At 51.4% G+C, this 20,835-nt stretch overlaps 1 protein-coding gene across 1 annotated transcript; it reads left to right on the top strand.

The window, feature by feature from the left end:
- Positions 1-5,940: 5,940 nt before the first annotated feature.
- On the top strand, positions 5,941-6,252 carry LOC309585659 (uncharacterized protein; the record flags this gene model as incomplete). The annotated part of the gene is made up of 1 exon (XM_082303578.1): positions 5,941-6,252. The coding sequence occupies one exon, from the start codon at positions 5,941-5,943 to the stop codon at positions 6,250-6,252; it is 312 nt and encodes a 103-aa protein (XP_082159704.1).
- Positions 6,253-20,835: the final 14,583 nt, after the last annotated feature.

The following is a 20,835-nucleotide window of genomic DNA, read 5'->3' as shown; positions in this document are numbered from 1 at the left end:
GAGGACCAGGAATCCTGCATTGTGACACAGTACAGAGGAATAAGCAGGACTGAAGGCAACGTTTGGCTTTTAAAGCAGGATTTACTTAGCACTGTTAAAAACGACTGTGGTAGTAATTTACATCTAATAAACAAAAGCATTATTCTCAGCTGATTTGTTTTTCTCCATATAGAATGAATTAAGATGCAGTCTCACTCTCACTGAAGTCATGGCAAGAGTTTTTCCACTGAAGTTAATTGAAGCAAGATCAAATTCACGCTCTTCACTTTTTTCATCTTACCTAAATAAACTAAAGACAGGTAATTCTTTCTCCTCTGCTGAAGGATGACAGTGCTAAATCATCAGCTCCACATGGAAATTAGCCATGTTTAAGGATTGTTTAGTTTCACGCAGTGTTTTGCGCATAGGATTTTCTTCCCCCAGAGTGATCTATTCTTAAAACATGGTGAAAAAGCAAACAGAGAACATTTTGGTGCCAGGAATTCTTTTGAAAATTTGACTGGGTGAGTGCATTTCCTTAATGTTCAAAAATTATCCTTTGAGTATGCTATTTAACAGTGTCAAGCATTCTGTTCTCTATATTGTTTTTGCTTTAAACCTGTTTCATTTTAGAACTGATGAGATGCTTAACTGTTGCATCAGAGCAGTTAGTTTGTTCAGTTTCAGTACAGCTGGCTTATTTCCATGTCATGCATCATTTAATTATACATATAAAACATAGTTAAAATTGTACAGCTCCATGAGCCTCACTTAAACTGTCTGTGGCACTGCAGTAATCCCAGTACCCTGACGGGGTGTTGCACAGCTGTGACTGGTTGGAATGTGGTAAACTGGTGATGTGTAAGAGAGCCTGGAAATGAGCTTGCATTTTGCAGCTGTGCTTGCTCTACTGGAAGAGGAAGTTAAACCAGAAAAAAACTGCTCTTGTGGCAATATCAGCATCTGTAAATCTGAATGCTTAATGAAAATCAAGGAAAATGTGCTGAGTGAGGAAGTGGTGCTTTTCCCTTGTTTGTCATTTAATTAATTTTTGGTGGTTTGTTATTTCTCAGAAAAATCTATCTCAGATTCCTCTGTGGAAAAACATGAAGTGTTTATGTGGGAGTGAAGATCCTAGTATTGGATGATTGTCTAGATATGCAAAAGACTTTGCCTGTTTTGTCTCAAAAATGCTTTCTGGAGGCAGTGATCATTGAGACTTAAAATGTACCCTAGCTTGAAGATGGATGGGCACTGCTGTCCATGTGTATATGCTGTCGACTGAGTATAAACTTGAAGGCATCTATTACATCTTAGTAATGGGAAAAGCAGCAAATTTCTTACAGACATTTTTTTCCTTTTTTAAGCTAGTGAACTTGAAGGTCAGATTCAACTATATGTTGCATTTTCTGTCATATAATTATCATATCTATAATGTCCTGAAGAGCAGCCTCCAGTCAGTGACATCAACAGTTTACACAGCAGTTGAACTAAGAATAACCTTGGAGAACTGACCCATGTCAACCTCTTATGAGTGTAAACTGTAGTTCACAACAGTTTCTGTTTTTTCATGATCACAGAAGGGCCTCAATTGGATAAAAGAAGAATTGTGTTCAAAAAATACAAAACTATTCTGCTGAATGTTCACTTTACTGTATCTCAGAAGATGAGAGGAAACAAAACTGAAAGAGTAATACTTAATAAAGTATTTTTGCTCCCTTATAAAAAGAAGGACAGGACAACATCAAAAACAGCTTCCCTAGAAGAATGCAGGGAAGATACATGATAAGTGGCATCAGCTTGGAAGAGGGATCAAAACTCTTTCTTTGATTGCTTTTACTAATGACATCTGTTTAAGCAAATCCAATTCAGAGCAGTTTCAGGAATCCCAAACTTTTTCTCTTTCTGAGCACTATTTGGAGGGCATGATCTGCCTGACATCAGTGTCTGTCTAGCAGTGGACATCTGTGGTCACTATGCAGGTGCTCGATTCACATCCTGTTTCCTTTTCCTCCCTCCCCATTTCTGCAGTTCCATTTGTAGGTGAGTTCCCCAAAGAAGAGCTGAGGAACATAGGGGATGACTCTTCCGTACTCACAGTCCTTTGGAGATAAATACACAGAGATAGCAGAAAGAGTCAGAATTTCCTTTAATAAACCAGCGCAATATCAGACAGGAAGGGCCAGGAAGTGCTCCAAGAGCTAGAGCATTACACAGGCGGGCTGGGAGGGCTGGGAATGTTCAGCCTGGAGAAGAGAAGGCTCTGGAGAGCCCTTAGAGCCCTTTCCAGTGCCTAAAGGCGCCCCAAGAGAGCTGGAGAGGGACTTGAAGAGCCTGGAGTGAAAGGACAAGGAGGAATGGCTTCCCGCTGCCAGAGGGTGGGTTTAGATGGGATATTGGGAAGAAATCCTTCCCTGTGAAGGTGCTGAGGCCCTGGCACAGGTTGCCCAGAGAAGCTGTGGCTGCCCCTGGATCCCTGGCAGTGTCCAAGGCCAGGCTGGACAGAGCTTGAAGCAACCTGGGATAGTAAAAAGTGTCTCTGGCCATGGCAGGGGGTTGGAACGGGATAATCTTTAAGGTCCCTTCCCACCCAATCCCTTCTGTGATTCCATGATTCCAGCGTCTCTACACACATGGAGAGCCAAAGCGCAGTGCAGCATCTTTGGCACCTGATCCTTAAGGTCACTTTGCTGGGCTGATGTTGGGAAACAAGACCTATGGATGGACTGATGAAGTCAGTCAATATTTTTGCCTCCTGCGGTGGAAAACACCTGCGATTCCTTTCCTTGCAGAGCTGCTGGGGGTTAAACAGCAGACAGTGCTTATGGGAATAACCCCTCAGCTGATCTTTGTCTTCCCTTGGTGGTTATTAACAGTGGCAGGGAGTTGTCTCCAGGATGCCCAAACGTCCCAGTGTCACTGTACGTGTCCGTGTGCGTTCATGAGGTTCCGAGGCGGGAGCCAAAGCTCCGGGCGTGCGGATCCATCACCTATTTCCATGTGGAGTGATGTTCTGTTTGAAGGCATCCCCGACCTGTGTCTGCTCAGCCGTCTGGCCATGCTTGAGTGAGGAGTTCCGGTAAGGATATCCATTGGCTGAGGAGAGCTGGAAAGGCAGACATGGAGTCAGTGTTACCAGGAAAGGGGAAAGCTGATCGGAGAAAAGGAGAGGGATAGTGGTAGATGAGTCATGGTCTGGCAGATTTTGGTCAAGGTGTTCTCCAGGGAAGCCTGTGTCCCTGGAGCTCAGTTACGCTGTAGGGTGCTGTTGCCTTGGATTGGGAGAGGCTCATTATTGCTGCCCTTTTCCAGCCTCATTTGCTTTCTGTATTTAACTGGGGCAACCAGATCCAACTGAGTTTTGAGCCAACTACTTGTTGCATGCCACCACTACCCCTGCGGCTCCATTTCTCCGGAAAAGGAGGAGGGAGAGTGAAGAGACAGGGACACAGGACTAACCTTCCTCTTGCAAGTGTCCAATGTCTATTTCCCAGGGAGCTCCATGGAAGATTTCTGTGGGTGGTTCCCAGCCGTTGTGGAATTTGGGGATGTAGGTGGGGATGTTCGTGTCTCGGGGCCACTCGGCTCTAGGACAGAAAGTGGGAATATGAGGGGACATTCACGAAGAATGTGTCTTTCAGGGCATCCCCTGAAAGAAGAAGCAGGAGCATCAGGGAATCCAAGCATCCCATCTGCGTGGGGAGCCTGGGGAGATGGCAGCTCTGTCCTTACCTGGATCTGGTCCATGTCTCCCCCAGGGAATCCCAGAGGTTTATCTCTTTGGGTGTCAGGTGTCCTCTCAGGAAATCGGTGGTGTCTTTAGAAAGCAGTGGGCTGAGGACAGACGGGGCCAGCTCGGGGCCACCGCAGCTGTTGATGATCTGAGTCACACACAAACCACACAAAGAGGAGAGAACTTGCAGGAAACGGTCAAAATGTCAAACCAGGGACACACAGATGAGCAGGAAGCGAAGACAAAGCTGATCCTTGGATCAGCACAGTCACTGCAAGAAACATCAACCTAAGTCTTTGAAGGAGACTGGACAGTTCAAGGGAACATGAGATTTTTTTGGATTGGAGTCAAAGGAAGAGCTGATCTACAAATGAGCTGTTGTTACAGACGAGTGAAGTGTCAGAAGCTGACACTTCAAAAAATGGAAAGTATCTTGCTATTCCTTTGTGGCTCCTTTTCCAAGTTGGGATTTCTGCTTCCAAGCATTTTCAGTGCAAATACTGAGCCGTATTTGCCTGAAGGTGAGACCAGACAGATTCCCAGTGGGGACTCCAGCTGGCTGCCCCTTTTGTTCACAGTAATGCCTTATTGACCCGGTGGAAGGATTCATATTTGCTGGGATTCCTGTATTTACTTCAAGCTTCAAACCGGATCAGAGGCCAGGAACAACCGGCATTGCTTCTGGAAGTTCCTGAGAAAGCTGTGGCCAGGTGTGAGCAGTTTTCCAACCCTGTTGCACAATCTATCTACTTGTAAGTGTGAATAGAAATAAAAGGAGTTCCCAGTGAGACCTGGGAATAAGATTTACCAGTTCCAGCGGCCTGAAGAGGAAATGCACCAACTCTGAAGCACGGGGGTTTTGGATGTGCTTCCTTAGTTTGGCCTGAAAAGAGAACGTAAACACAGTTTAACCCTAACCTGAGTGTGCCTTCTCTTTTCTGTCACATGGGGCAAGTGTTGTGGACTGATGAGAACAGTAAGGGATGGAGGAGTAGGAATCATTCATTTTTATTTTGTGTCCATTTCTAATTCCCAGTGAATTTCAGGAGGGGGGGAATACCCTCTCTGTTAAATCAGTGCCTTTAAAGCTAATTTGAACAGACACAGAAGACCTTGGCTTATTTTAAAAGTCCTAGTGAGGAAGGGCCAGGATTGCTGGTGCTTCTGCCTCTTGCAGGGTTGAGAATCCCACTAGTTCCATGGATGAAAACAACAGGATAGGTGTTCTGAGGGTCCCCTGGCAAACTGCTGACAAGGGAAAGTCTCCACCAAGGTCTTGCCTGGGGCACCCGGAGCTGCCCTGGCCACTGAAAGGCTCCAAATCCAGTGGTATTTGAGGTGAGCTGTGGCAGAATGGAGGAGCAAACACTTGGGATTGATTTACTGCAAGAACTGGGTTTCAGTAACAGCAATCAGCTGAGCTGTGGTGAGAAACCTCTCCAGTTTGTGCTCCCATTCAGCTCCTTCTCCTGTCCTGGACTCCTGGCGCTGTTGCCATGGGAGACAGGCTCCCTGCTCCTACCGAAATGCAAAGCATTTGAAATGCCGGAGATGAAACATTAATGTGGAGTGGGAAACAACTGCTGGCAGCAGGGTGACCCAATGAACGGGCACTTCCCAGGGACTCGGCAGCCCCATGGTGAGGAACGTGGCAGGACCCCACCACAGTGTCCCAGCTCTGCTGCGTGCTCCACCCTGGGCTCTTGCCAGGAGATCAGCTGCTCCTTCTGATCCTGAGCAGGCACAAATTAGCCATATTTGCTTCTCAAAGAAAAGGCTGGAGCTTGGTATCCTGCTTTAAGGTTGTTTACAGTCTCTTGGTTTTCCTTATTAATAACTGCCCAGGAAGGAGCTTGTAGGATGTGTTCGCTGGACAAGTTTGGTCACAACTGACAGAATTCCTGCTGCAGTGGTGAGGCAGGGACTGAGCCTGGTTCACTGTCCCCAGAGCTCAGGTAGTACAGGACAGTCAGGCCAGTAAAGCCCCTGCTCAGGGCTGGGAACGAGATCCTGGCCAGCTTTCCCTCTCTGCCCCTCTCTGCAGTCCTGCTGGGCTATGTCATGCCCTGGGGCCACTCTGCCGTTGCTCAAATGGCCAAAATCCACTCATCCAGGAGTGGGAAAGGGAGGGAGGGCACAGGAATTCATCTTAGGTGGTGAGGCCTGGAAATTTTCAAGGCAACAAATTGATCTTTGGATAATTACAGCAGAGCAGAGAACACGGTGCCATGGGCTCTGGCAGGGCTGTGCTCAGCTCTTTGTTCTCTCCCAGGTCCAAAAGTGTGACCAGTTCCAGCAGCAGCAGCAGCAGTGACAGCTCAGCCAGCGACTCCTCTGACAGCCAGGACTCCTCTACCTCCTCCGAGGACAGCGACAGTGAGGACAGCTCCTCCTCCTCCTCCCCCTCCTCCTCCTCCAGCAGCTCTTCCTCCTCCTCCGACTTCGACTCGGATCCGAGCTCCTCCAGCAGCAGCAGCAGCAGCAGCAGCAGCAGCAGCAGCTCTGAGGATGAGCCCCCAAAGAAGAAGAAGAAGAAATAGCTGGGGAGCTGCAGGACTGGTGTGGAGTGGGGGACAAGCCCCTCCCAGGGGCTGGAGCACACGGCTGCCAAACATTCAATGGTCAACATTTCTACTGCTCACACTTTCCAAGTGTTTTGCCTAGTTGTTCCTAGGACATGGAAGGTATTAAATGGCTTCCTGAGATGTACTGAGAGAGTATTTTTGTGCTTTATCCTTTTATGGAAGATTTTACTTTTTTAGTTCCAAGAAAAATTAAAAAAAAATCTATCATCAGATTCGTTTCCATGAGCTGAAGTCCAGTAACCTGGATGCTTACATGCTGGAAAGCAAAAGCTTTTTATTGCAGGTTATGTTGTGCATCGTGTGCTGTTCCTCTGTTAATGACAGCTTCACTTCCATTGAGAAAATCCTCTCCAACTGTTAAAAGCAGAAGTTTTTCAGCGCTGCTGTGGAGCTGTGGCATTGTTGAAGCTGAATGCACAACGTGTCCCACACAGAGCCTCCCATCTCATCAGCTGGTGCCAAATGGATTCTGTGCTGCTGAGCTTGTGTTCCAATGGCTTTTCCTGATGCTTCCAGGTCCAGTCTTAAGTGCACCATCCAGCTGAGCTGTGTTGGTTTGTTACTGATCAATGGAGTGCTTGTCCTGCCCGCAGGCTCTGGGCTTTTCACTCCCCTGTGGCCTTGGCTCGTGCGTTGGAAGTGTTTGCTGAGACACAGAGTGTTGGTGGTGGGAAGCAGCAGCTCAGTGACTTGGGGCTGCTGCTGCTTTAGGAGTTTCATCTTTGTGCCTTTTCTTTGTCAATTCGGTGTGCCCCAGTGAGACAAGGGCTGCAGTGGGTGTTCTGCAGAGCTCCAGCACAATATTGCCACGCAGCAAAAGCAGAGAAATAATAACAGCCACAACTGGGCACTGTTCTCACTGGATGCTCAGTAAAAAAGAGACTCCTTGAAATAAAGGGCTCAAAGGAAAGTGTTTCCCTTTGCATGTGTGAAATGCAGGATTGCCGAGTGACAGTCTGCAGAAATTTCAGTCATTCTTTGTTTGTGGGAACTGCCCTGGAGAAGGAAGTGAATGCAAAAGCCCCACAAGCCCTACAAAAGCAGATGCAGACAGGCTGCAGAGCAGGGATTGCTGGATGCAGAGTGGGAATTCGTTGTTCTTCTGGTGCATTGAAGCAGTTGCCATTAGGATTTTATTTGGTGATGCAGTCTCCTGAATTTCTTCTTGTCGGAGTGCCCTTTGTGGGGAGGGGGCATCACTTGTGGAAGAATTCTCAAGTATCTTGGTTTAGGTAGAATACAGTAACTAAAGTATTTTTAATAATTTTTATGGAAAAAGTAGTGCGTAGACTTCCTTTGGAATAAACTGTACTTCTTTAAATGTTTGTGCGTGTGTGTCTGTGTGCACTCCTGTGTTTTACAGAACATGCTGCAGACTGTAAATAAAACTACCAGAAAGGTGTTGAAGTCTTGTGGACTGAATGTACCATTTAATGGGAAAGGGAATAAATTATTAAGCAGCAGTTGCTAAGTGGATGCTTCCTGCAAATATCTGAAATCTTTGTGGTGTTTGTGTGCAGGTTTCAGCTGGAGTTGCCCTGGCATTGCCTCCCAGAGGGGCAGGATTGCTCCTCAGGAAGTTCTCCAGCCAGAAGTCCCTCTGGATCCAGATTATTTTTTTTAAAAAGTTTAGTTTGTCTTGGCTTTTTCTTTTTTTTCCTGCCCTTTCTGGTTTGTCTCTCCCTGTTCTTCTTTTACAGAGGAACCCCTCCCCAGCCTGGCCAGAGCCGCAGCCTCCTTCATGTGCCGCTGCCTCACTCGCTGCTGCTGGTGCTGGCTCAGGAATGTGCTCAAAGCCCGGCTAAGCAGGAATTGTTCCGGGCCTGCTCTGTTGAATCGCTGCCGCCGCGAGCAAAGCTGCCCCTGCTCCTTGAGGGGAGCGCTCGCTGCAGCCCGGCAGGAAAAGAGCCCAGGAAAAGCCGCGCCCTTTGCAGGAGAAGCGCTGGGAGCAGAGGGGAGAGCGGGAAAAGGCAGCGAGAGCAGCTGGGCGGGCGGGGCGGCATCAGCGCTGATCCCTCCGCGGGCAGGAGCGCATCACAAATAATCCCTCCGGCGGATCACTCCGCGGGCGGGCGCCATCACCGCTAATACAAGTATTTATAAATTCAAAAGAACTCATTAACACAGAAGAAAGCAAGTATGCTTCATGCTGGGTGGGAAACACAGGGTCTAAGGGATAAGAATTTTAAAGTTGTTTATTTTATATATATATATTTTTTTTATTTTATGAGAGAACTACATATCCCATGGCACCCACAGAGTTCAGGATGGGTAGAGAGGATGAAACAAACTTTAAAGAGAACCTTAACTGAATTAATAATTGAAACTCAAATGTCACGGGGTATGTAGTTCTCTCATAAAATTAAAAAAAATTAATATAAAATAAACAACTTTAAAATTCTTATTTTATTATTATTCCATGTTCTTCTCCCCCTCCTGGATGAGGAATAGGGGTCGGTATTTGCGGCTGTGCACTGTAAGGAAATAAACGAGGAGTGGCTGAACCTGCCATCGCAGGTGGCTGTGATCTGGCCACTGGAGGAGAGGGTGCAGTGGATCTGGGTAGGGTACTGCCAGCATGCGGGATGGGTGAGGGGTGGGGACCCAGTGCTGCAACCTCTGGAGGCAGATAATCTGCACGTTCTCTGAGTCGGAAATAAAGGTGACGAACAAAGTCATCCGAACGCTGAAAGCGACGGTGGAAAAATGAGGGATCAGATGCTTGTTGTGGATTTCGAAGCTGTGAAGAAGGCATATGAGAAGTTGGAGTTGTATTGGTTGTTGTAAAAAAAGGAGATGAAGCTTGGGAAGATAGAGGAATGCTTTCTGAAGCTGTGCTGGTCACTATATCCTTCTCACTGAAGTGTTGAGCAGGCATTTGAGGATGAAAAAGTCCCATAAAATCAGCTGAATGTCCCTGAGAAGTTCGAGAAGAATGTGCATGAAATGGAATGTCTCGATGCGAGACGTCACTATTAATAACACGTGCTTGGTCCTGTTGTGATGGAAGAGGTGTCCACATATAGTTGAGAAAGTCCTCTTTCTGTTCTGGAGATAAAATCGTATTTGTTTCGCTGAAATGGCACGGGAAACATGGTTCAGCATCGTGTGATTGTTGTGATAATCCTCTGAGTGGTGTTATCAGAGTGATGATAGGGGGTACATGCCGTGGTGACACGGCAGCTGTTGAAATGTCTCTGCTGTGTGTCCACGGCTGTGGCTGCGGTGCAGACGGGGGCTGTGTGGACACAGAGCTGGTAGGAGGTGTAGCTGCCGAAAGCTCCTAGGATGGAACTGCAGTAGCCGAACGAATTGCACTGCTGGCTGGAGGTGCTGTGCTTATCGGTCGTATCGGCGTGGCAGCTGAAGCGTCCGTGTGTGGCTGGAGGTGCCGGGCGGGCGGCCGGGACCGTGGGCGGGACCGGGCTGGCCTGGGAAGCGCTGGTGCCGGGCAGCGGGGCCGTGGCTGGGCTGGAAGCGGGGGCGGGGCGGGGCTGGAAGCGGGGCCGGGGCGGGGCTGGAAGCGGGGGCGGGGCTGGGTTGGAAGCGGGGCCGGGGCTGGGCTGGAAGCGGGGGCGGGGCTGGAATCGGGGCCGGGGCGGGGCTGGAAGCGGGGCCGGGGCGGGGCTGGAAGCGGGGCCGGGGCTGGGCTGGAAGCGGGGCCGGGGCTGGGCTGGCAGCGGGAGCGGGGCTGGGCTGGCAGCGGGGCCGGGGCTGGGCTGGCAGCGGGGCCGGGGCTGGAAGCGGGGCCGGGGCTGGGCTGGAAGCGGGGGCGGGGCTGGGCTGGAAGCGGGGCCGGGGCTGGCCTGGCAGCGGGGCCGGGGCTGACGTCCCGGGCAGGGCCGGGGCCGGGCCAGGAGCGGCTCGAGCCGCGAGCGGCGTTGCCGGGGTAACCGGCACTGAGGAGGGGCGGCCGATGCCGCGCCGCGCAGGCGTGGAAGCGAGGGCTCCCGAAGGCGGAAGTAAGGCCGGGATGGAAGCGGCGGGAGTGATGACGTCAGCAGCAGGCGCCGCCGTTCAAACGCGGAAGCGGCCGCGAACCCGGGCCGCGTGGGGATAGCGGGAGGGCCCGATGGAAGCTCCGGGACCGCCCCTGGCCGCGCGCATGGCTCATCTGATGGGAGGACCCCAGGCTCGGGAGGTAGGGACCTGCCTCTGCCTTGCGCCGTAACAGATGGATCGGGCGAGATGGAAACCGAGAAATATTCTCGGCACTCTCGGTTCCTACACTCAGGTGTATTCCTAGTTCCTGACATTCCTTTAAAACTACCGAATTCTTCTCTCAGGTCCCTGGCAAATGGGGCTTTGCAGCCTGGGGGAGTTCTTGCAAAACGGGGTCTAGTGAAGCGCTCTGCAGGAGTGGTTGTGCACCTGAGCGGTCATTAATTGTCTCCTCTAATGAGGGAAACGTGATTAAACTCCCGGTGCTGTGCTGCTGTTGTGTGTCGGCCTCGAGGTGTGAGACAGTCCCTGTGTCACACTGGAGTTGCTTAGTGGCTGGACTGGGACTGGGACAGGTCTTGTTGGTCAGGAACAAAAGGGAAAATTTATCTTTTGGCTTGCTTAATATCTTGGCTTTATTAATGTATCAATGTCAATTGTTGTCATTTGCTGCCTCCTGCACAGTGTGTTTGCAGCTCTGTGTGAGAGCAGACTCTCCCCTGTTGGGGAGTGAGACAATCCTGGAATATCCTGAGCTGGAAGGGACCCACAGGGATCACCCAGTCCCACCCCCGTCCCTGCCCAGACCCCCCAACAGCCCCAGCCTGGGCATCCCTGGCAGCGCTGTCCAAACGCTCCTGGAGCTCTGGCAGCCTCGGGGCCGTGCCCATTCCCTGGGGAGCCTGGGCAGTGCCCAGCAGCCTCTGGGGGAAGAACCTTTCCCTGATCTCAGCCTGAGCCTGCCCTGGCCCAGCTCCAGCTGCTCCCTGGGTCCTGTCTGTGTCCCAGGGAGCGGAGATCAGAGCTGTAGGCCCCGATGTGTTCTGGCCTCACACTTCTCTACCAGAACAAACCCAGTGCCCTCAGCAGCTCTTTCATGGTCCTTCCACACCCTTCCCCATCCCCATGTCCCTTCTTTGGATGCTGTCAGCTTTGTATCTTTTGTATACTGTGGCGCCCAAAAGTGCCCCCAGGACTCCAGTACAGTTTAACAGCAATGAAAGAAAACAGTAGATTTCAACTTTGATCTCAAAAGCTGTCTCAGGCCCCTGATACTGCCTCGAAATGTCTTTGCAGTTCTTGCTTTATGACTTGTGTCAAACACGGAGAGAGTGAGACTGAGCCCCTGGGGTCAGGTTCTGTGTGAGAAGCCACACAGCAAGCCAGAAATCTTTGCTCCAGATCACCAGAAATTTACAGTATTGAGGGCGGAAATACTGAGAGTTGAGTCTTGGGAGCTGAGCCAGGAAAGCAGCACCTCTGCCATGGGCAGATTTGGCACGTGGAGAGAGCTCGAGCAGCTTGCAAGAGGTCCCAGCAATGTGTGTGTGGAGCTGGGAGGAGCATGAGTTGCAGTGTCGTGTTTGGAGTCCCCCTGGGTGAGGATGTAGGAATAGACTGGAGTTTTTGGTGACTGAGGTTTCTTTTCTGTGGCAATAATTGTTCTTGGCCACATCATTTCAGTTTGTTACTCGCCTGTGGTTTGTTCTACAGGCCTGTTTCCTTTCTCTCCTACTATGGTGTCTCAGTTATCTTCAGCAGAGGCTCAGCAATAACTAAACTTGAGCTTAGATACTTAAACTTCAGAGTAGATACACGGAAGAAATCCTTCCCTGTGAGGGTGGACAGGCCCTGGCACAGGGTGCCCAGAGAGCTGTGGCTGCCCCTGGATCCCTGGCAGTGTCCAAGGCCAGGCTGGACACTGGGGCTTGGAGCAGCCTGGGACAGTGGAAGGTGTCCCTGCCCTTGGCAGGGGTGGCACTGGATGGGCTTTAAGGTCCCTTCCCACCAAGGCCTCGTCTTCCTTTGCCTTCAGTGTCTGCCTCAGAGTTTGTACCAAAACCAAAGTGAGGTTGGTGTCACCTTCTCTAAACTGGGAGAACAGATCACTCCAAGCTGTGGGGAGGTGGAGAGGCTGTAGGATGGAGAGGGTGCAGCCCTGCAGACGCCGAGCTGTGGGGTTGCTGCTTTCAACAGCCTCGTTGTTGCTGCGGACACAGCTCAAGGTGGGTCTGAGAGAGACAAACTCTGCTTTTGGGGGTTTGTGTTGATGAGGAGGGGAGGGGAGGTCGCTGCTCTGCTTCTTGTAACTGCTGTGGCAGAGCCAGGAGCCCAAGGCAGGACAAGGGCAAAGCAAACCTCTCCGAGCTCTTGGGTTCTCTTCATTCCCAGATATTCTGATTCCTGCCCAAGTCCAAGTTCATTGTGCTGTGCAGGATGCAAGTTTAATCAGGTTTTAGTGCTGGTTTAGCTGAGTGTTTCTAGGGCTTGAGGATGAAGCCAAATGCTCTGCACTGAAAAGGTGATGGATGTTCAGCACAAGATTCTCTTCAGGAACTGGCATGAAAAGTGGTTGCCGAAGCCGAGGGAGGAGCAATTCACAGCTTGGCTGGAAGAGGGAGAAGTGCTCACTGCTGGTCTGTCACTTCATCCTCATGAGTGAGTCTGGGAGCTCCCAAGATCGGCCAGGCTGCAATTTCAGATAGTTTAGATGGGCTGGCCTTGAAAAAATCATATTTTGGTGCCTGGAGCAAAAGCTGAAGGTGGCAGGAAGTGGCAGCAGTGGCAGGGAACTGAAGTGACACCACCCTGAGCTCAGAACTAATTTTGGTTGTGACCTTGAGCAGTCCCTGGGCCACACCAGAGCTTTTTGTGTCACCTGCTTTGGGAGGTTCTTCCTTGCCCGTGGAGAAGTTGGGTCTGGCACAGGTCTGCTGTGGAGCACCTGTGCCACCACCTTTAAAGAGCCACCCTGGAGGTGTCAGTGAGCCCCTCAGTGCCTGCCCAGCCTAGAGCAGGGCTGGGAGGGCAGGGGGCTCAGGGAGTGCTCATTCCTGGTGGTGTTGGAGCTCTGAGCCCAGCCCTGAGCTGGGTTTGTGGCTCTGAGGGCACGGGGAGTGTCTGGAGCAGGCCTGGCCTGGGCAGAGTAGGAACTCCTGGAGTAACTCCTGAGTAAGCCACACCTTCCATGCGAGAGGGAGGCACTCCCAGAGTCAGGCGCTGTCTCCTCAGAGGTGCTTTGGGGTTTAATTCTGTTCTCACAGTGACTCCTCTCACCTGGGAACCCCGTGGTTACCTCCAGAGGATCTGAGGCCTTAGGGATGTAAATATGGACAGGAGGGGTTGGAATCTGCCTATCAGGGAATCTTCCCCTTGCCCAGAGGAGAGTGTGCAGAACTCTTCTGTGTGATGATAATGTTTTCATACTTTAGGTGTGAAAATAAAAAATGGGAGAAATCTCGTTTTTCTGGCAGCACGCAAAGAACTTTCTTCTGTGTCACCGCTAAAACTCTGTGAGGGGATGAATACCTGGGAATCTGAAAGAGACATAGCTGGAAAGCATCAATATGAATGGATTTTTCTGCTTCTTTTTGCACTTGAAAGAAAGGTGAAAGTTACAGGCTGAGTCAAGCTTTTACCCTTTATTTCAATCAATTCAGTTATTGCTAAATATGGCTACACACAGGTAGCCCAGGTGACAGAGCTGCCTCCAGCTGCTCCTTGGCCCCAGTGTCCCACACGGGATGCTTGAGTTATCCACTGAGAGCCCCCTTGAGACTGGAGCACAGGTAAATCTGCCTGTCTGAAGGGCAGGATTGTGTCCTAAGTCCCTCCTCATTCCTTCCTTTCCTCAGGCCCCACCATTGTGGCTTGGGTGGCAGTGGCACATTGGAAAGGCCTGGGGGTGCCAGCTGGGGTGAGAGCTCGGGGTGCCAGCCCAGGCTCCACCAGCACTTGGCCCACACTGGGGCACAAATTGAGAGATGAACTCTTGGAAGCTTGTCCTGAGGAGGATGAGTGGTACCTGCTGGCGAAATTCGGTGCTTTTGCAGAGCTGTGATAAACCCCAAAGTCTTAGACTGCCAACCTACAGCCTCTGCACCGTCACATTCCCCAGTTGCATTTTGTATTGGAATTTTACCTGCTCCCACCTGCGTCCTCCTGCTGGCAGTGCCAGCAGCCCACGTGCTGCCTCTCCTGAGAGCAAGTTCCTGCCTGTTTCCTCTCCCAGCCCCAGCTCTTGCTTCCCTCTGGCAGAGGCAGCTTTAGGTGCAATATCCTGATGTTTCTGCGAGTGGGTTTTGGAATAAACCTACACACGGGATGTTCATGGGTTGCTGCTATGGATTCTGTGAAAGGTGATCAGGAAAAGCAAGTTCAGAGTTACTCAGGGGATTCTCTGATTCCTGCCCATCTCACGGAGCTGCTCAGGGTGAAACTACTACTCCCATGCTTTTTATTTTGCTCCTCTTAGTGCTGGTTTTTCCCCAGGTAAGTCAGTGCTGGAGCAGCCCTTGTGGGTTTATCTGTGATGAGCAGTGGTTGTGTCTGCACACAGAGATAGCAGATTCCAGCTGTAGTGTGCAAACGTCGGTGCTTTGTGCCTTAGTGCACAGCCACATTTGTCAGCTGACAGGGCTGATGCGATGAGAAAACCTCGCACTCTCCAATAACCTGAGCACAGGCACTTCCTGCGTTGTTACATTTAACCAAAGCTCTGATAAAAAATACTACATTAATTTTTCTAATGGAGACCAGATTCCGCATGATCATAATTTACGTTTTTGGATAGTCTTTGATTGACTCTGGTGGGAAGGGAGGTGAATCAGTATCTTGTACTTTAGGGAAAGATCTAGGGGAGAATTGAATTGTACTTCCTTGGAATTCACATCACCCGCCCTTAGTCGGAGATGTTGATCTTGAGAACAACAAGCAGAGAACAGCCCAGGAAGGGCTGAACGTGACAAAACAGTGCAGAGCATACAGAAATCCTCTTTGCTGTGTTCATCATTCTGTCTTCATCTTGGATTGTTTCCACCCTTCTCCTCCACCTGGAAGTCACAAGCATCCTGCAGTGGCAGGTACTCTGGGTTCTTCTGCCAGGAGTAGTCTAAGAACAGCTTTTGCTGGGAGCGGCTCTGACCTTGCTGAAATCACTGCTGAAACCTCCCCTGACTCTTGCAGTGCCAGAATTTCAGGGTGCCAGTGGTGAGGCAGGGACTGAGCCTGGTTCATTGTCCCCAGAGCTCAGGTAGTACAGGACAGTCAGGCCAGTAAAGCCCCTGCTCAGGGCTGGGAACGAGATCCTGGCCAGCTTTCCCTCTCTGCCCCTCTCTGCAGTCCTGCTGGGCTATGTCATGCTACTATGTTACAGCATTGTTCCGTGTCTTTTTTTTTTTTTTGGAAGTAATGCCGGATATTGGCAGTCAGGGGCGATGGAGCGAGGTGAGCAGTGACCGGTGGACAGAATGAGTTGTTACGGCCTCGGTCTCAATGTTTGGAGCAGCTCTAAGCATCCGTTGTTGTTTGTGTGTTTTAGGTGGTCCACTTGCAGGATGTCCTGGCCCTGGATGCTGGAGCGTGCAAGCCTAAGGTATAGGTGTGGTGTACTTCAGTCGGAGCAGGGAGGCTGTGGTTTCACAGTCTCTCAGCATGTTTTGTGTGTTTTTGCTTTGCTTCTCTGCAGGTGCTGCTGCTGCCCTGGGCGTGCCAAGGGCCAGAGGCGAGCAGGTGAGTTGGCATTTAGGTGGGGTGGCTGATAGGCCAGCGGTCTATGGCAGCGTGCTGAGCGTGTCCCTTTTCATTGTGCAGGTTTGTCCTGGCCACCTCCAGAGTCAGATCAGGATTTGAGGTGAGCCGGGGCAGTGGTGTGGAGTAGCCCGGGGATGCTCTTCTGGAGGGCAACAGTGACGTTTTCTGTTTTGTTGTCTTAGGTACCGTGAGCAGGTGTGGAGCTGAAGTTTGGAGAGAGCAGGTAAGCGCTGAGCCTCGGCAGTTTCGAGGGAGGGGGCCTTGCGGAAGGGGTCTCTTTTGGCGTGTGTTGTCAGAGGCTGAATTTTCTCCTTGTTCTCCATCTTTCGCAGCTGCCAAAGCGGACCGTGGGGAACGTGTTGACATCCGAGGTGCTGATGCATTTTTTCTGCCAAGGATGGATTTTGTCCGTTTGTCTTCAGAAAGCTAAGTGTTGGGAGCGGTGGTTGGGAGAAGGGAAAGGCCTTTGGAGTTCCAGGAGGCAATTGGAAGTTAGCTTAGAGGAGAGGGCTGTTGTGGGAGGGCCCCTTGGAAGTAAAGGGAGAGGGTTTCTCCTCAGCATCACCCGAGCCTTTGCTGGGCAGGGCAGTTCCCACCCATCTCTGTCATCGGCCTTTGAGTCTCGCCGTCATCGTGGATCTTTTTGCCCGAGGAGCTCGCCTTCGGGTCTGGCACGATCGCCACGGTCTCCATTTCACCTACTCGCTGGCGTAGCCGCCCGCGGGCATCTTGGCCACTTGCTGGATGGTCAAAGGTAAGGGATCAAAGCTCGGGTTGTCAAGGAATGGGTCAAGGGGTCAAAGGTCAGGGGATAAAAGGTCAAGGCTCGGGCTCAGGATTAGAGGTTCCAGCATGATTTTCCGTGGTGGTTCCCAGTGTGGGGACACGGGGTGTGGGGTCAGTGGCGCCGGGGGCGGGCAGGAGCCCCGTGGGCAGTGGCCGGCAGCGGCGGGGACGCCTCCGTACGGTCGCGCCCCTCCAGTGCCAGCAGAAGCCCCCCTGCGCCGTGCGGTGCCCGGCCCCACTCCTTGCCCTCCCCGCCGCTGCCTTCCCGCACTCCCACCGCACCCCTTGCTCCCCTCCAGCCCAGGGAAATGCAGGAAAACACAAAATCATTGAGGTGGAACAGTCACCGGAGCTGCCCGAGCCATCCCCCCGCCTGAAGGCGGCAGCTGCCCAGAGCCAGGGGCACCCAGCAGGATGCAGCTCCTCTTTCCCAGGAGCTGGAGGCAGGGTTTCCCAGGCAGGGGGAGCAGGGAGAATTTCAGCTCCCAGCAGCTCTCTGTGAGTGCTGGATGGACTCTGGGCTGAGCCAGGTGGGAGGTGTGGGTGGTGTTCATGTCCCCAGGAGCTGCTCAAATCCACCTTAAACTCCTGGAATGGTCTGTGCTGGCAAGAACCTTACAGACCATCCTGTTCAGCCCCTTGCCATGGTCAGGGACACCTTCCTGGGGTGTCTGTGCCAGAGTGGTGGAATGGGCAGGACTTTCTCCCTGAGCCCAGTCCCGGGCAAGATTGGGGTTCCCATGGGAAGAAGCCTGTGAGCTGCATTTCCGGAGCTGGGAGCCTCCATGCCCGGGAGTGTTTCCAGTACTGTTCTTTGGCTTTTTCCATAACTGGGCATGATGTTTCTCCCCAGAGCAAGGTGGTTTTCCCTGGATTGTTGGGGTTACACACTGGCTGTTTGACAGCTCTGTTGTCTCTTTGTCCTGAATGGAAGAGTGAGGAACGGGGGATGCTCCCGACTGTCCCAGGGATGTGGGAACAGCCCAGTTCCAGTGAGGAATGTGACGCCCAGCTCGTGGCGTGTGCCCTGAGATGGTCTTTGCTGTTGTTTTGTCCTTAGAGCCTGTTGGAGTGCTGGCCTGGATTTGGGAGGAGCCAAGTAGCCTGGAGCAGTGAGGTTTTTCCTGTCAGAAATCCATGCTGGGGATGTTTTCCCTGGCTGTCCCAAGGGGAAGGAACAGCTCTGGAGTTTTTGCAGCCACAGGCTGGGGATGCATCCCCTGAAAACCAGTTCAGGATCGTTCATCTGACTCTGTCCCTGACCTGTGGCTTCCAGGGAGCCTTCTGGTCTTCTGGATATTCCCAGGAGAGGATATTCCACCACCTGACTTTTAAGCCAGGAATTCCAAACCCAGTAAGTCGGTCACATTCTATGGGAGCTGCCCCAATGGTGGGATGGCAGAGGGCACACCCCACGCTGCTGTTTGGGACATTTCTGACTGGAACGGGAGCCAGCTGGGCATTTTGGAGCACTGAGGCCACCAGGGCAGCCTTGAGTGGCATTCCCAGGCAATGCTGAGGCATCCCATGCCTGTGGCAACACATGCCTGATGTGGAGTAGAGAGAGGAAGGGAGAAATTCTGAGTTGATGGGAGGAATGGAATTGGGCTTCCAGAATGGAATTGGTATAGGTGCTGATGGTATCATGGAATCATGGGGTGGCTTGGAAGGGACACAAAGACCCTCTGGGCTCTGTTATCCCATCCCGTGGCAAAGAACACGTCCAAAACGGCCTCCTCACCCCCATGGAATGGCAGTGGGTGTTGGGAGCTCTGGCTGGAGCACCTGGAGACCAGGTAAGAATAGCAGTGGCATTGTTTTGGCTGCTGCTGGATGTGGTTTTCTCTTGTCAAGATGTTCCTCTGATTGATGTTTTCACAGTAGCTTGCTAGGCCTCATTTGAGGATAATTCCAAGAATTTGGAAGTCGTTGGAAAAGAATGAGGAAAAAAGGTGAACCTGATCCATTTCTAGTAATTCTGAACTTCTCTTGCAGCACCGTTCCAGGGGAAAGCTGGTGAAAGGATAAAGATGCAGAGGAACAAGTGTTGTAAACCTCCCAGCCTCCCTGACAAAGCAAACCTTTCTGCAATCCCAGTAAATCTCTTGGAGAAACTGTGGGATCATAAGGTTTCCTAGGAAAGGAAAACTAAGGACAGAGATGAGGAAATAGGCTTCCAATTAACAATGATTTGATGGAGGTAGGAATGATTCTTGTATGTTTGATGCACCCCTTTTTATTCCTGGGATAATTTTAAATGATTTCTTTAAAAAATCATTTCGATTTGGGAATTCAGATTAGAGAGGAAACGATGCAAAATAAATGCAGGGAGAGATCACAGAATCATCCTGGAATGGCGGAATAATTTGGGTGGGAAGGGACCTTAAGGATCACCTCATTCCATCCCCAGGGTGCTCCAAGCTGCGGCCAGCCTGGCCTTGAACACTTCCAGGGATGGGGCAGCCACGATTTCCCTGGGTTTACGGGCACAAGAGGAAATTTCCAGCAGGAACTGAGGGGTTTCCCTTGCTCTGCCTGGCCCTAGCAGGGCTTTGGGAGGCAGAGGCTGTGGGAACAGGAGCTTTGTCCACTGCCTTGGCGGAGTCTCTGATGTCCCAAAACCCAGCAGAGCAAGTGGTTGTGGTTTAACATCCCGTTCAAAGGAGATGCCAGGCCAGGAACGGGAATGGACTGCAGAGCAGGGATGGTGCCCAGCAGAGGGGTGAGTGTCCAGGGGGTCCCAGCAGTCCATCCCTGCTGCCCAGGTTTGGGATGAGCAGGCTGGTGAGTGTCCCTGTGCTTGCTCTGCAGGATGAGGAAGCCAGGCCTGCTGAGGAGGAAGATGAGGAGGTGTGGGAGGATGGAGACAACGGCCACCAAAGGCTGGGGAAGGCACAGATCCAGGTAGGAGACGTTGCCTTGAGAGGAGAGGGACTTGTCTGTCCCGTTGGAATTTGGGGCGTGAGGCCAGTGGAACAAAGGCTTTGATTCCATTTTCTTGCTCGGGTTTTCACGTGCCTTAAGAGAGCTTTGTGAAAATGTCATTATCCCTGATTGAGTCTCTGAAAAACAGGGATTGAAGCTTTCAGAAGGGGCCCAACCCTGCCTGCATGTATCCAAGTGCAGCCCCCACTCCCTGTTTTTGTGTACAGCTGGGATGAGACCTCAGCTGCTGTTACTTGCCAGCTCACAAGTTGTGTAGCTCAGAGCCTCAGCCATGAAGGGCCAGGCTGTGTTTAAAACAGCCCAAGGTGCCAGAGAGCTGGAGTAATTTCCTAGCAGGTAACTTGACTTGGAAGCTGCATTCTAAAATTTGTCCGCATTTAATTGATGTCCCACATGGAGACACCTAAAGAAGCAGAGGTGGGGTGTTCCTAAGAAAAGAGCATCTAAATTCTTTGGTGGTAGAGGGCTTAAAGTCTGAGTGAGGTGCCTTTAGGACACTTCCATTCCAGTATCTGAATGGAATTTAAATGAAGTAGCCAAATCCTGACAAGCTTGTATGAACTCCAAAGCCTCTGCAAGTGGTTTACAGCCAGGGAAGGAGATAAGAGTCTGGAGTCTCTTCCCCAAAACCTGGCTCCTGGTTTCTTTGGCCAGGCATAGGAATAATTGTGTATTCCCTGGGGCTCTCCTTATGGGGAGAGGTTTACTTATGTGCCCTGGGTTTATTCAGTGCATCTTCAAAGTGATGGAAACTGATTGCATTGAAATGCCAGGGGTGCCAAATGTTTTCCCCAGGCAGAGCTCGGAGCCAGCCCAGTGGGAAGGGGTTTAGTGGCCATTTTCCCGCTCCCTCGGGGCAGCAGCACTGGAGCACTCGCAGCCACCCGTGCCCGAGGTGCCGAGTACTGGCAGGAGGCAAAGCCAGGGACTGGGCAGGAGGAGCTTGCAGTGCTCCTGGAATCGCAGAGCTGGAGCTGTGGGTTAGAACTGCCAGGAGCTGCTGCCTCACTCAAACCTTGTTTAAAGCTCAGCATCCCTCCTGCTCCCTTGGAATGATTGTTGCTTCTGTTGTTGCTCTTTCCCGATCCATTATGATTATTATTGTAAATTCCC

This window comes from Coloeus monedula (genome assembly GCF_965178545.1).
Source record: "Coloeus monedula genome assembly, contig: HAP1_SCAFFOLD_92, whole genome shotgun sequence".
Classification (NCBI taxonomy): domain Eukaryota; kingdom Metazoa; phylum Chordata; class Aves; order Passeriformes; family Corvidae; genus Coloeus; species Coloeus monedula.
This window is presented reverse-complemented; position numbering and strand designations above follow the sequence as displayed.